Source organism: Fundulus heteroclitus, unplaced genomic scaffold (genome assembly GCF_011125445.2).
Source record: "Fundulus heteroclitus isolate FHET01 unplaced genomic scaffold, MU-UCD_Fhet_4.1 scaffold_45, whole genome shotgun sequence".
Lineage (NCBI taxonomy): Eukaryota > Metazoa > Chordata > Actinopteri > Cyprinodontiformes > Fundulidae > Fundulus > Fundulus heteroclitus.
In genome coordinates this window covers 2,643,345-2,659,631 of record NW_023396868.1, presented here as the reverse complement: position 1 = coordinate 2,659,631, position 16,287 = coordinate 2,643,345, and the positions used below count along the sequence as shown (strand labels likewise).

The following is a 16,287-nucleotide window of genomic DNA, read 5'->3' as shown; positions in this document are numbered from 1 at the left end:
AAGTGCCTTTCAGTCTGTGGTGTAAAGGTCTGGAATAAACTCCAGAAAGAGCTGAAGCAATGTCCATCAATGAGCCTGTTTAAAAAAAGGCTTAAACTGATGTTTTTCAACAGGTATTGTAATGAGGAGAGATGAATGATATATCTGAGCACTGTGTATGTGTGTGTATGTTGATATGCACGTGTGCATTTATGTGTATGTATGTAGATGCATATATTCATATGTGTATAAATATAATTGTTTATATTTTTTGTGAATTTTGGATTAATACATTGTTGGTTAATAGGAAGGTACTTTAAGTGAAATTAGAGGGAGTAGGGGTATGAAAAATAAGTTTTACTTCTTCATACCCCTTTTCAGACAACTTTCTTTAATCACTAATCAATGTCAGAAATCAGGGTAAATACACCTGATATATTTTATTTAGAGGAAAATTTTGTTTATCTCATCTCTATTTATGTTCAAATGATTTAATTGAACTGGAACAGAAAATTTAATTTAATGTTTATCAATTACTTTTTTATGTACTCCTTGGTTGAAGAATTTCTTAAATTGATTATTTTTTATTATTATGTGGTAATTTCTGAAATTGATTTATTTAATATTTGTTAAATGTGTGTTAAATTTGTTAATTGTCTGAAATAAATTCATTCATTCATTCATTCATTCATTCATTCATAAGACGGAGTCTGGAAGACATGAAGTCTCCCTGCTTAGAGGATGATGTAAAGAAGACATCAATGCCTCGGTTTGTTGTAACAGCAGTGGAAAAATATGACATTTTTTTGCTCAATATATTGTCTAATTCTTGTTGTTTAACTGGAATAATGAAGCAGCATCTTTTGTATGCTCCCATCAGTATTGGGTGTGGACTGGATCGACAGCTGTGGCCAAATGTGTCACAGGTCCTGAAACAGGTCTTTAAAGATACTGACATCTCCATCACATTGTACAGCCTGCCCCCTGAAGATAGAGACAACAGTGATGGAGGAAAATATGTGTAGATGGTCCATGGTTGTAATGAGTAAATTGCAAATAATATGTTTTATTTTACAAATCAGTTGTACTTTAAAGAAGCTTGTCAAAGATATGATACCCGACTCTTAAGCAACACTGTTAATGGAAAACTAGAGTCTGTTCTCAGTGTGACTCTTTCTTGAGTGAATCTAGCTTTTATCACGAAATTAGGATTTAACAGAGACATTTTAGCATACCACCCTACTGGGTTTTATAACACATGTCCAGTAAGGCGCTTTTGAAGCTTTTTTAAAATTTATTTACATAGATTCTAAAATAACCATAATTGTGTTTATTAAGTTACCCATAGACATTCACAGAAAACTCTACTAAAAACAACTGGTATCTTGCTTATTTATTAGAAATCTAATATCTTTGATTAATCAGCTTGGAAACTCTTACACACAGGTTTTCTGTAAACCACTGTTAGCAAAAATTTATTAAGCATGCACTAGAAAATTCCCTGTGAACCAAAAGTTTGATTGTCTTTGGGATTGCTGTATATTCTTGCCAGAAGAACCCTTAAAGTTCAATAAGACTGAAAGGACTTTTGTTTCTGGGTTTCCATGTATTATGCTCTATTATACAGATACTATGCCTATCCATTACTTTTGAGACCTGTGTTTTTCAAACAGACAGTGCTTTGATTTTTCAAAGTGCAACTAAACCATTGCCATAAAGGGAACATGTTTTAGACACATACAATTTTTTTTGTTACACGTAGCTGTGTGGTTTCTAATGTTCTGTAGTGCACCTTTCATGGAAACAAGCGTTGGAGCGCCAAATTGCACATTTTGTTCTAAGTAACCCGAGAAAAACAGATGTCCTAACACCACCACATGTCATAAAACCAGAAAACGGTTTCCTGGTCACTATCTTAACAGAAACGGGGGAAAAAAACATACCACACTAAACTCCTCTGATTGGATAAGTTTTATTTTTTTCCCATCACTATACTTAAAATTCCACATTTTGCTCTAACTAGAGTTGTCAGCTTGACTCTTTCTTGAGTGAATCTAGCTTTTATCACGAAATTAAGATTTAACAGAGGGATCACTGTGCAGTCACAAGTTTGACATAAGGGATCCCATTCTGTCTCTACTGTGTTATCTTGAACCTTGAGCAATGTGTATATCTGAGACACAACCTACAGTTAAGTAAGACAAAAATGCTCAAATTATTTGTGTGCTATGTGTAACAGAGTTACAAATGTACTTTTTTAAAATTATTTCTAATTAATTTTATATTGAGAAGTTGATCTTATTCAGTTATGTTTGTTTGTTGTTTTGTTGTTTTTTCCTGCGGGGGTCACCTTTCAGCACTCTGCCTTGTTTGTGTCTCCTGGGCTTCCATAGTTCATTCCAGCCCTCGTAGCTCCTCCGCTTCCCCCTTTTCCCTCACAGCGTTGTTGCACGCTGCTGTGGGTAAGTCAGAGGGACTGTGCTTGTTTTACTGTATGGATGTTGATTATGTTGAGGTCTCTACCATATGTCGGTTATTATTGTTTGTTGGTGTGTTGTTTTGCAGTTTTGACCGTCATTGGGTTTTTTTATGAACCGTTTATTGTAATTTTTTATTTTTTTTATTTTGGCGCGAACAGCCGTTGCTAGTCCAACAAACATGAACATTGTTTTTATTTTCACATTTAGGGCTGGAATGCAGGGAAACTGAATTGAAGAGGAGGTTCATTTGTTTTTACTCTTCTTTCCCAGATATGTGTTTTCTTATTTTAACTTATACTTTTTTTATTTTTGTTTATTTAACTCTGTCCCAATGTATTGTGTTGTTGTGGCCATTAGGTGATGTTTTTCTCCTCTTGTTTTTAGTTTATAATTTTTGTGATGAAATTTCTTCCTTTTGTTGACTTTTGTATCTGAGAAAAAAAATGTTAGTGGACAGCGTTGTTGCGCGCTGCTGCGGGGCTGGAATGCAGGGAAACTGAATTGAAGAGGAGGTTAATTTGTTTTTACTCTTCTTTCCCAGAATAAAAGCTCTCATTGAAACCTGGTCGAATGTCGTCATTGATGTCACCCGTTACATATGTATGCTGTGTTAATCCTAAATACATAGGACCAGTAACACACAAACACACACACTTCCATCAATGAACCAAACATAAATAATCCAAACAGTTAAAAGTCATACAGACAGGTTCCTACTCCAACCATGTGTCCTGTCTACTTGACACCAGATGTAGTCTAGATTTAATAAAGTCAATAAAGCCATTAGGATTCAATCTTGAAATATCCTTTTGTAGAGCAAAACTGCCCCTGGCACCTTGTGCTGCCTTCCCATTTATCGCATGCCTGCAATACCAAGACAGGGGATGTGAAAAAGTGTTCTTCTGTGGAAACAGAGTTGTGTTTTCCACTTTGGCCAAAGACCCACTGTGGCTTCAGGACAACCTGAGCTATCCTACCCAGAGCTATCTCTGTGGTTATACTGCTATAAGCTTAGGCTGCTGGAGGACATCAGGGTCTATTTTTCTCACTCTGCTGAGTTCTCCTACTGCTCTCCAATTTGCATTGTTTGTTGTTATTTCTGCTTTTAACTTTTTGTCCTCTGTCATGTTTTTTTCTTCATAGTAGGTACACCTGGTCTGGCGTTCTGTTAGATGTGGCATCATCCAGAGAAGACAGATCATCCGTTATTATGATATAACATAGAAGGGATTCCTAGTTCAATGTGTGCTTCTTGTGTCTCTGCTCTGTCTTCTCTTACCCCCAGTCGGTCGAGGCAAATGACCGTTCATACTGAGCCTGGTTCTGCTGGAAGTTTTCCTTCCTCTTAAAGGGGAGTTTTCCTCTCCACTGTCTCTTCGTGCATGCTCAGTATGAGGGATTGCTGCAAAGCCATTGACAATGCCCTGTGGCTCTATGGTCTTTCATGAGGAGTGAATCCTGCTTGTCAAGACTTGATGCTATCTACTGGGTTTCTTTAGATAGGAAACATTTTGACCAATCTGTACGATTTGATTGAATTTGACTTTGTAAGTGCCTTGAGATGACATTTATTGAGAATTGACGCTATATAAATAAAATTGCATTGAATTGAACTTAAAGAATTCAGGGGATTATATACATTCTTTATTTGTAAAATGTTTAAGAACTGGACAACAATTGCATGCCATTTCTTATTCATTAATCTGGATTTCTTTTTTGTGCCCTCGAGATTAGCTCAACAACAGTTTATAGTGAGCTTCATGGAAGGGCTTCAATGGCCAAGCTGCTGCATCCAAGCCATACATCATCAATTGCAATGCAAAGCATCGGATGCAGTGGTATAAAGGGCACCGCTACAGGATTCTAAACCAGGGATCTTCAATTCCAGCCCTCGAGGTCCGGTGTCCTGTAGCTGTTAGATGTGTCCCTGGTCCAGCAAACGTGAATCAAATGGCTGAATTAGCTCTTGAGCATGCAGTCAATTTCTCCAGAGTCCTGCCTGATTCAGGAGTGTTGGACCGTAGACGCATAAAAATTGCAGGACACTGGACCTCGAGGGCCGGAATTGAATATCCTTGCTCTAGACCAGGGATCCCCAAAGTGTGGTGCTGCCACTAGGGGATGCATGAGGTAAACAATTTAATGGCGGTCTGACAGTGTTTTTTCCCCACACCATAAAGACGTGTAAATAAACATTTCCTATGTAAAAATTAAAATCAAAACTGTAAATTTATAGCCTAAATAAATAAAATGTATTGACACAAAAATCTATTTATTTAGAAAAAGTCTTGTTCTGCACTTCATTTTAAGATGAAATAAAAAGGAAGTTACCATGTTCTACGCATTGTACTGTATATGCACACCTAGCTTGTTGCCTCTACTTCATTCATTCTCGCAAACATGTTCAGTTGGCTAAAACCAGGGAAACTATCAGGCAGGTCAGACATCTCAGGTCAGTGATGAAGGAGGAGAGGAACCAAGAGAGTGAGGAATTGGAGGGAACAGAGGAGAGAATTGCAACGGCTCCAGGAGAATAAAACGAGCGAGAATCAGAAAACGTCTCTTTCTCTCTCCTCACTTCATGTCGTTTATGTCTGTAGAGGAAAAATTTAATTTGGGCCGAAAGTTGTATTTACAAGATAAAATTGAGTTCCCGGGTTGCGTAGCGCCTACAAACAGTGCTGCTTGTAGTGCTGTGACGCTGAACCGGTGACAAGCATTGATGCGCATGGCACGCCCACACCGTTGCCGCCACCGCTGCTGCTGGGGGAGGGGGTAGACACGAATTTTTGACTATGTACACTTACAGAGCTGCAATACTTCTCATTGGGATTCAGACAGGTGCAGTTCATTTTAAAGATGCAGTTTTAGCGCATATTCAGACAGGAACAGAGATACCGGCAAACGGCGGTGGGGCTGCAGGGAGCTGAGGTGTGTGTCAGTGGGCATGTTTACCTGTTGTGAAAATATCAGGAAACAACTTTTTATTTCTTTGATTGATAACAGCTTTATGGAGTGCTCTGTTATTGTTACTCTGTGCTGCTCTACCAAAGTCTCTCTCTCTCTCTCTCTCTCTCTCTCTCGCACGCTCGTCATCAGACACAAATCAAATTAAATTTCTTCATGTTTGTATTTTGCGGCATAAATTGTGAGTCAGACTCAGATGTAGAACCTGGTACATGGAATAAATAAAGTGAGAATACACACAGGTAGATCATCAGAATTTAGTCCGTGAATCCACCTGGATGGTCGCTTAAGAGACGTTTCAGGTTTTGGAGGTGTGGCTGATCTGAGTGTCTCTTTCTTTCTCTCGCTCCAGGCTGAGCTGATGCACCTGAAAATCCTCAGGATTCTTTTGTGGATGTTGTGTGTAACTTTATTGTAATTTAATCCAAATTATGTTCACATTCTAATTCTATAACCTTTGTTATGATGGTTGTGTTTTTTTTTTTTTTTGGGGGGGGTGCGTCAACCGAGTTGGGACACTGAAGGGGGTGCGTGGCTAAAAACGTTTGGGAAGCGCTGCTCTAGACCAATGGAAGCATGTTCTCTGGTAAGGCAAGGCAAGTTTATTTGTACAGCACATTTCAGTAACGAACCACAGAACAAAGAAAAGAAAACATTACAATTCAATTCAATTTTATTTATATAGCGCCAATTCATGAAAAATGTCATCTCGAGGCACTTTACAAAGTCAAATTCAATCATATTATACAGATTGGTCAAAAATGTCCCTATATAAGGGAACCAGTTGATTGTATCAAAGTCCGACAAGCAGCATTCACTCCTGAAGAAGCGTAGAGCTACAGGGAGAGTCGTCTGCATTGTTGATGGCTTTGCAGCAATCCCTCATACTGAGCAAGCATGAAGCGACAGTGGAAAGAAAAACCACCCATTAACGGGAAGGAAAAACCTCCAGCAGAACCGGGCTCAGTATGAACGCTCATCTGCCTCGACCGACTGGGGGTTACAGAAGACAGAGCAGAGACACAACAAGACAGACAAAAAAGCACAGAAGCACACATTGATCTAGTAATCTGTTCTACATTAGATGGTAGTAGCGGGTGAGGCGTCTTCTCTGGATGATGTCTCAGTTAACAGAACGTCAGACCAGGTGTACCTACTATGAAGAAAAAAAAGAGAGAGCAAAAAGTTAAAAGCAGAAATAACAGTCATGCAAAACTGGAGAACAGTAGGAATCAGTAGAGTGAGAAAATTAGACCCTGATGTCCTCCAGTAGCCTAAGCCTATAGCAGCATAACTATAGAGGTAGCTCAGGGTAACATGAGCCACTCTGACTATAAGCTTTGTCAAAAAGGAAAGTTTTAAGATTAGTCTTAAAAGTAGACAGGGTGTCTGCCTCACGGACCAAAACTGGGAGTTGGTTCCACAGGAGAGGAGCCTGATAGCTAAAGGATCTGCCTCCCATTCTACTTTTAGAGACTCTAGGAACCACCAGCAGACCTGCAGTCTGAGAGCGAAGTGCTCTGTTAGGAACATACGGGGTAATCAGAGCTCTGATATATGATGGAGCTTGATTATTAAGGGCTTTATACGTTAGAAGAAGAATTTTAAATTCTATTCTTGATTTAACAGGAAGCCAATGAAGGGAAGCTAAAACAGGAGAAATATGATCCCGCTTGTTGATTTTCATCAGAACTCTTGCTGCAGCATTTTGGATCAGCTGAAGACTTTGAGCTGCATTTTGTGGACTTCCTGATAGTAAAGAATTACAATAGTCCAGCCTTGAAGTAACAAATGCATGGACTAGTTTTTCAGCATCACTCTTGGACAGAATGTTTCTAATTTTGGCAATATTCCGGAGGTGAAAAAAAGGAAACTCTGGAAACCTGTTTAATATGGGATTTAAATGACATGTCTTGGTCAAAAATAACACCAAGATTTTTACTTTATTACCAGAGGCCAAGTTAATGCCATCCAGATTAAGTGATTGATTAAGAAGTTTATTTTTTGATCAATCTGTTTATCAGAAATCAATTCATTAACTAACAAAGTCTTTGGAGGGAGAGACCTTATATTTAATAACCACATTTAATTGTTTTATTTTTTTGGTTCAAGGTGAGCCGTATTGATTTTTATTGGATTTTTATGATTTGTTCCTTTTAGATCAGTTTTTGATCTGTTAAGTTTTGGCCGTGGGAAAGACACCGTCTCAATAGGATAATGGGTGGGTAACAGTACAGAAGCTGCAGAGAGGTGCGTTAAACTACGGCTCTGCTTCCTGGTCTGGACCCTGGGTTGTCAGCATTTAGGAGAACTAATAAATCCAGCCAGATTCCTAGAAAGAAGAGCTGCACCATCCAAAGAGGGATGGATGCCGTCTCTTTTCAGGACACCACCTAGACAACCGGCGGTTGAATGACGACATGTGGCTAAACATGTCATCACAGGTCAGATCAGGCAGGGGACCAGAGAAAATTACGGAGTCCGACATAGTTTTAGCAAACTCACACACCGAAGCAACACCAACTTTAGTGACCTCCGATCGGCGTGACCGGGTGTCATTACCGCCAGCGTGAATAACAATCTTACTGTATTTACACTTATCCTTAGCCAGCAGTTTTAGGTAGGATTCTATGTCGACCATTCTGGCCCCTGGCAGGCATTTAACTATGATCCCTGGTGTCTCTAGTGCCACGTTTCTGACTATAGAGCTGCCAATAATCAGGGTCGGCTTCTCAGGGGGTGTATCGCTGAGTGGGGAAAGCTTGTTAGAAACGCAGACTGGTTGGTGGTGACCTGGGCGCTGAAATCTAGAGCTATGCTTCCTACGAACTGTCACCCAGCCGGCCTGGTTACCCGGCTGCTCGGGTGCTTCTGGAGAACCACCACATAAAGTACAAAAGAAAGTCATCCAGGTCATGGTCATTCCAAAAAACTTACCACTTTCCACAGCACTTTCAAAGTGCTCTGGCAGTTTACTCCAGATAGGTGGAGCATATGAACTAAATGCTGCTTTACTGTGCATGGTTCTGGTTCTGGGTATGCAGAATAGACTGTTCTTCAAAGTTGATACAATAGTGAACTGTCCAGACACAGGTCACTCAGCTTGTTACCCAGTTTATGAGGAAAAACAGTGTTAAATGCAGATCTGAAGTCCACAAACAGCATCCTGATGTAGGTGTGGGCCTTCTCCTGGTGGATCAGGGCTGTGTGGAGAGCTGTTATTAATTCATCCTCTTTTGAGCTCTTTGCTCTGTATGCAAAAGGTCTTATTCAGCTGGAAGAGCAATTTTAATGTGTAGGAAGGTCTTTTAAAACATTTTGAACATTTTCTGATAATAGAGGTAGTAATATTATTTTGTTTTGGATCATTAGTTGATGTACCGTTGCTTAGTAACTAATGAAAATGTTTATTTTCATGTAAAAGTTTCCCCTTGAAATATAAGTTACATTACTTCTAAGCTTTTATGTTCATTTCTATTTTGAATGAATTTGCTTCTATGTTTTTTATCTTACACGATGAATAAAAAATAATTTTGCTGAGAATGACAACTTCTGCTTTCCAGAGGACACCAGGAAAGATCTTCATATTTTAGTAAGGTTATGTTACATATCTGAAGGTTTACCGATGGTTTTATGATTTTTTTCCCATTAACATCATAGCTTCTGGTGAATAATCACAAAATTAATTTGTGTTTCACATACCTCCTTCAACTTTTAGTTAGCCTTTAACGGATATATTGAAACACCCAGTTGTCTTGAAGCCTCCTTGTGGAGAGCAGTGAAGGGCCTGTACATTGTGCCAATAGCTCAAAGCTATTGGCACAATGTACAGGCTGACACGAAAAGACAGGGTAGGTAACACCTAGCAGCAATGGATGTTTCTGTTCCTATCTGTTCCTATCAATGCATTTTTCTGGCAAATTCTTAGTATGACAACAGGATTAAAAATATAAATTTCAAAGTCAAAAGTTATTTATTTCTCATTTAAGTTTCAAAGCTATTAATCATTCACATTAAAGGTATAGTGGGCAAAATTTTCATCTTTGAGTTTCAGGGGTATAGCCTATTAGTTGTCCCGCAGGCCAATCATTGCAACGTGCCCACGTAATGCCAGTGTGTGTGCACGCTCTTTGTTAGTTTACACTTACATGGGTGTACTTCTAGTATTTATGTATCGGGTTAGATTTGGTTTTAGCCGTTCATTGTAGCTCTGCTCCTCTCAGCGTATACTTTGAAAATGGCTGAGAGTCACAAGAAACAAACTGTCTTACAATTTTATGAGAGGAAGAGAAAGGCCTCAGAAGAAAGAATCAAGACCAGAGTGGGTTTGGGAGATTCTTTCACACGATCCCCCTGAGGAGTGGAAGAGCAGGCAAGATGGTCTTGCGCACAGTTATTCATAAAGGTACTTGGGTGTTTCTTACCTGCATTTCCAGAAAAAATGTCCACTCTACCTTTAATTATTCATATCAACAATCATGGCCGTAACCTGATCCCAGAATTTTGGAAACATCTTTACTAACCTGGGCTTGGTAGATTTCCCCTGGATCTCGAGGGTTGACTCCCACAAAGGAAGATCGACTGGCAGGGGGGGTCCCAGGAGAAGAATATGCTAAGGGTATTAAACACTCTCATGTTAGCTTAAATATCCATGGTCATTTAAAGGGGTATTATAAACAACATACTTCACTATCATATAAGAAAGGCAAGGAAAATGTCTTTTAGAAATGTGTGCAGCAACATAAATTTACTTATACTTCAAATTGAATTTAATGTCAAACTCAGCTCTAAGTCTGTGGTTGTTGTTATTTTTCCAGATTGGAAAGACCCTCTCTTACAAGGAGGATGAGTGATTAATACCACCCTTCAAGACACAGACTCTCTAACACGTTTTTCACCTCACTTAAACTGCTACAAAAATAATATTGAGTAGAAGGTTCTTCTTAGTCTCTTCTCTGCTCCAAGAGAGTTCTTCAATCTGAAGAGTCATAGGTAAACTTAGACTTATTATCAGTACCTTTAATAGTAGATAAAAAAGTTTAACTATGACAATCCAAACTGGTTGTTCACATGCAAAAGAGGACCATTATCTTAACAAACGATTGTTAGTGCTCTGATGACCGCTGATTGTTCCCAGGGGCTGAGTCATGCTCCCAATAACAACACTGTAGGAGGGAAACAATAGGGGGTTTTCAGGTGACGTCACGCTCACGTGACTACTCAGCGCGTCCGCCATATTGGGTGGCAGTCGTTTCGCACCGTTGACCCTGCATTGTATGACGCCTTAGGCAGTATTGAAAGTGAACAATGGGGAAAACGTGTTTAACGGTTGGTTGCACGGCCCGTGGAGGTGGAGAACAACGCTCTATCGCCTACCAGCCATAATCGTGAATCAATTTGAAAAAACAAAACAGCTATCTGAACAACGCCGTCACCTATGGCTGACACGGATATCCAGGTCCGATTTGGACAGTGTTAAGCTGGAATACGCCATAGTCTGCGGTGTTCACTTTGTCACAGGTAATTAACTGTTAAGCATTTAAAACATGTAAGAATATATTAATAATAGGGCTTGGGCGTCATGTTGACTGCCTCCGCCGCCGCTACTCAGACTACTGCCTATGACTACCGCGTACTGTACTCCCTCTCTCAGCCGTGTTTTAATTTGATTAATTTGACCTTAACTTGATTTCAACCGTGGTAAACCGTTGCTGTGTTGTGGGCTGTAACAGCGCAACACATGATTGCCATGGGAAAAACATAGAAAATGGGTTAACTTTCCACCGCTTTCCTGCCTGGAGGCGCAACCACGGAGAACAAGTGTCAGAGAAAACGAAGAGTCGTCGGCTCGCTTGGACCGTGGCTGTAAGACGACCGATCATAACTTTCCACAGTATCCCGATGTCAATGAGAGTGTGTTCCCTGCATTTTCATTCTGGTAAGTTAAAGATGCACGGTTTTATTTTATAGCCTACATTGTTTCTTTCCTTCAACCGCGACATACATGCACATAAATACTAAAACGGCAGCAGGAAAAGGCTCAAATACGTGAGAAACCCAGAGGATGTAGGGAGGGCTGGCAGTTAACGTTACTAACTAAACCTTTGAAACACATAGCAGCTAGTTAAAAGTACATTACATGCATGAGTGGTTGTTAGCACTAACGGTTAGCAGGTGCCAGAGCCCGTCTGAGCACAGCCTACCTTTGTACGAATTACTGTGTTCCCACTGTTTGCTGGCTTTATGATCTGCTGCTCCTGAACCCATCCATTCGTGAACTGCACATGAGACTCCAAGGACTTGTAGCTTCAGAACTCTTCTGAAGTATAGGCGCTCACACCACAAACAAGGTAGCCGAAGACGTCTGATATGCAAAGTGACGTCCGCGCTACTTCCGGGTTACGTAAGTACGGTAACTACAACTTAATTTTGCACTGGTCATTGTTCTGCTTAAATAATTAAAGCCACGAGCGGCGTCGATCGGCCCTGCAGCCAAGCGCCTTCACGCACCGCCGGCCGTCAGCCACCGCAGAAGCTGTCACGCATGTCGCCGTGCTCTACATTTGGCCAATCATCTGGATAAGTGCTAAACAAGGCACCGCGGAGGGCATAGGGGTCCATATGGTCGATCACAGAACATTTCCTCAGATATACGTCCTTATCTGGTGGCTCTAGCGTGCTGGCGTACTTATCCATTCGCGATATGATATGATAATATGCCACCCAAGATGGCGGACTGGAAGCTGGCCAGTGACGTCACTGAAAACCCCCTATTGGACCAGAGGACAGCACCCCTGAAAGAGTGAACGCTGGCCTGTAGATGAGTGTAAATCGCAGAATCTTGGGCTGTTGAGGTTGTTCTTCTGTGCTGGGCCATCCTTTTGACCAGTGACAGCTTTGTTTTCCTGATGTATAATTGGTCCCAGGCCTCCTGAGACTCAACAGCATACACAACATTACTCTGTTTGTTCTGGGGGACCTTTGGAATTAACCAGTCTTTATCCTAATGAGTTTTGGGGTTTGAAAGCCACTGGAAACTTTTCATCCAATGGCTGACTAAAGTCTTGTTTGGGTTTCTTGTCTGCTTTGAGGAAAGCCCAATTGGAATAACCACATTGCTCTAGGGCCTGTCTTGTGTGTGATTTCTCTTGACATTTCCACAAACTCTCTCCTGAGTTTGTGGAAATGTTATCTGCTCTGTGATGCAGAGTCCTGATGTCTCCTAACTTGTGCTTCAGTGGGTGATAGGAGTCAAAAAGCAAGTACTGCGCTATGTGGGAATGGTTTGCGGTACTTGTCAGCTTCTAACTGTCCTCCATCCAAGACTAAGATGCCACAGTCCAGGAAAGCCAACCTGACATTTTGAACCTCCCCTTGTGTAAGCTTTACATGGGGAGGCCGAGTGGTTAGAGCAGTGTGCTTGCGCTCTGAGAAGGTTGCAAGTACCCGGTTCAATCCCCACTGCCTGCACTCTGGGACCCTGAGCAAGACCCTTAACCCCCAATTGCTTCCCAGGCGCCGCACAGTGGCAGCCCACTGCTCCCCAAGGGTGATGGGTTAAGATGCAGAAGTGAATTTCTCCATTGTGAGATCAATAAAGTTTTATTATTATTATATATTTATCCACAGAGTTGTTGTGATCAGTGAGATGTTGGATTTTCTCAGAACTAATTTTAACCCAGGTGTCATTAACATAGCTGAGCCAATGGCTTAGTGGTGTCCCTTAAAGCTATAGTTGGTAATGCTGTTCAGAAACAATTTTTGTTATACTGGGTAAAATTGTCCTTCAAGTCAATACATTATGTATTCAGAAAAGGAGGTTTACAAAAATGTATCTCCGTGGGAGCTGCAGGCCTGTAAAATCTCTAACCAATCACTCTTATTCGCACCGAATAGCTGGGATTTGTAAGAGATGAAAAAAATGGACATGGGTCGGATATGGGCAAAAAGATCAGATTTGGGTCAAATTTCCCTGCAGTATAAACGTAGCCTCAGTAATTTCATTTCATTGTATTACTCTGTTCATTAAAACTATCTGTTGCAGCTCAGTTTTTCAACTTGGTTCAAAAGACAGAAATCAAGGCACTGCTCCTGAACTTTTAAGCTTGTTCAGAATTATACCAAGCATATAAACAAATGCATTCTGTGTATACCTGTGCTATTTATTCCTACTGAGTTGACAAAACTTACTAGGCGATGTAGGGGAATTTGCCCCCCCATCAGGAGAGGAGGTAGAAGCTTTTGACTCTGTGGGAACTGCTGGTCTGGTGAGGGAGGATGCTGGTCCAGGGGGCACTAACATCTGAGAGGAGATGTAATGGCTGGGCACTTTAACCTGAGTGCTGCCATTCAGCTGGAAAATTAATCAGTGATATAATTATAGTTTTCTGAAAAGACAGGCAAACATTAGTTTCAAAAATAATACTAGTCAGGTAAAAACACTATGTTCAGTAAAACAATGAATTCAAGACAACCCACTAATTTAACATTTTTCATATTTTGAGTTAACATGATGGAATTTTTTAAATGTACTTATACAGTATTTTTCAACTATAACGTCATATTTTATGAAGCCAATTCTACCATTTAGATCCTTTTTATATCACAATTCCTAACTTAGTGTACAAAATATTAAAGTATTTACAGGTTTAGATGTTGGATTCTTTACTTATGCTATAACGTGAAACATTTATTTTCAGTGGTTGCATATTAATGTATTCTATGTTTAAGGTTTTTATTATTATTTATACACAGTGTTTGAAGATGCTTTACAGGACGAAAAAGCTACCAAGTTAAAACAGTAATTTTGTGGCATATTGAGAGGCTTTCACCCCAACTATAAACCCATTCAAACACTGAACAAATGCTTAGAAGAAATCAATGCATGGAAGTTGCAAAACATTTTACAGTTGATTAAAAACAAAACTAAGTAAAATTTTTGGACCAATAGAGGAGTGATAAAAAGTTAGCACACAGTTTCAGCTACTTCAGCTAGTAACCACTGATTAGGCCCACAATCAGGGATGTAGTGATGGACTCAGACCTAAACCTTCAAATGCATCTAAAAGAGAACTACAAAGTCAGGCTTCTGTAACCTGAAGAACATTTCCAGGAGTAACGTCTCAGCAGGACCTTAAAAAAATAATAATAAAAAAATATTCCATGCATTTATCTTTAGCCAAATTGATTACTGTAACAGTGTCTTCCCAGGTCTCCCAAAAAAGTTGATCAACAGCAACAGTTGATCCAGAACGCTGCTGCCTGCGTCCTCACAAAGATTAAGAAAGTAGAGTACATCACCCCAGTTCTAAGGTCCTTACACTGGCTCCCTGTATCTCAGAGAATAGACGTTAGAATACTTCTGTTTGTTTATAAATCACTGAATGGCTTAGCACCTAATTACATTACAGACTTGTTATCAGTGTATTAACCCTCCAGACCCCTTGGGTCTTCTAGCTCAAATCTATTCTACATGTCCTGAACCAGAACCAAAAATACACTTATCTGGAACAAACTCCCAGAAGACTGTAAAAATACTGAAGGTAAAAATCAAGGTTAAAACCTGTGGCGTCTCTGCATTTGGGGCAGTGGGGCCAGGCCCTACCAGATGTCGCTGTGGAGCTCCATGTTCACAAATAGTGGGAGAGAATTGTGCTTTATATAGTAATATTGTAAAAAAGGACAGATTCCCTTAATGATTAAATTCTGTTATAAACATTTGTGTCTATATATCTAAGTCTGCTAGAATACTGAGAAGCCCAGTAGGTTAAATCCTCTTGAGGCGCCTTGAAATTGGGACCAAACCACCAACATTTGTTTAATTGATGAACATCTGAAATTGCAGTGAACATGCCCAATACGCTCAGTAGACCTCTGTGGGGGACAAATCCTATGGCCCCAAGCTCAGATCATCCAATAAAAATACTGGAATTACACAAGTTACGTTTATGTTCTGCTAGATACTGTGCAGCCATCTGGTGTTTGTTGTTTTTACTAGCTCATTGAAGGATCGATGTGAATCTTTTTGATTTAATAAATCAACAATATGAGTGAGCCTTTATTCGTAATATTATGTATAAAAATTGAATTACATTTAGCTTATATACAATGACGCTTCTAGTGAATTGGTGTAATTGGTGCTAATTTATCTGTTTAATTAAAAACTGATCAAAGTCAGGTTGTATGCATCACAATAAAAGTTGTTGGACTCTGGTCCAAAGATTACAACTTCAGTAATGTCAGAATTTAAAACCAGGAAATTTAAAGTCATATAAGTTTTGATGTTATCAAGAGATGCCTGTAGTCAAAGTAATTGATTGGATCCACCAGGATTTATGGATAAATATAGCGTGTCATATAGAGTGTCATTAGCATAACAGTTGAAATTAATCCCATGTTATCTGATCATTTCGGGCCAAGGACTGAACCCTGTGGTACTCCACAAGTGACCCTAGAGTTTGAACACGATTCATTATTAACATGAACAAACTGGTATCTGTCAGACAGATAAGATTTAAACTAGCCTAATGCTTTCCCCTTGATCCCTACAGTATGTTCAATCTTTCTAGGAGAATACTGTGATCAACTGTATGGAATGCAGCACTGAGCTCTAACAGGACAAGTACAGACACAAGTCCATTATCTGAGGCTATGAGAATATCATTAATGACCTTCACCAGAGCTGTTTCAGTGCTGTGATGAGCTCTGAAGCCTGACTGAAACTCTTCAAGTAGGTCATTACTTTGTAAATGTTCACAAAGTTGATTAGCAACTACTTTCTCAAGAGTTTTAGATAGGAAAAGAAGATTAGTGTCATGGTGCAGCCTTGCCTGCTGCACCATGGACATTTCATGGCACTCTC

At 39.9% G+C, this 16,287-nt stretch overlaps 1 protein-coding gene across 6 annotated transcripts in view; it reads right to left on the bottom strand.

Moving 5' to 3' along the window:
* Positions 1-16,287, bottom strand: part of nfic (nuclear factor I/C) — a 274,335-nt gene that overhangs the window by 62,016 nt on the left and 196,032 nt on the right. For 4 of the 6 annotated variants that reach the window (XM_036131679.1, XM_036131682.1, XM_036131680.1 and 1 more), the window contains exons 11-12: positions 13,617-13,779; positions 9,950-10,038 (exon numbers count right to left, since the gene is read on the bottom strand). The exons of 1 other annotated variant lie outside the window; for it this stretch is intronic. In XM_036131679.1, coding sequence (XP_035987572.1) covers positions 9,950-10,038; positions 13,617-13,779 — 252 coding nt within the window. Of the gene's footprint in view, positions 1-9,949; positions 10,039-12,177; positions 12,364-13,616; positions 13,780-16,287 lie in introns of those variants that run through there. One more of the 6 variants, XM_036131681.1, reaches the window with a different exon arrangement.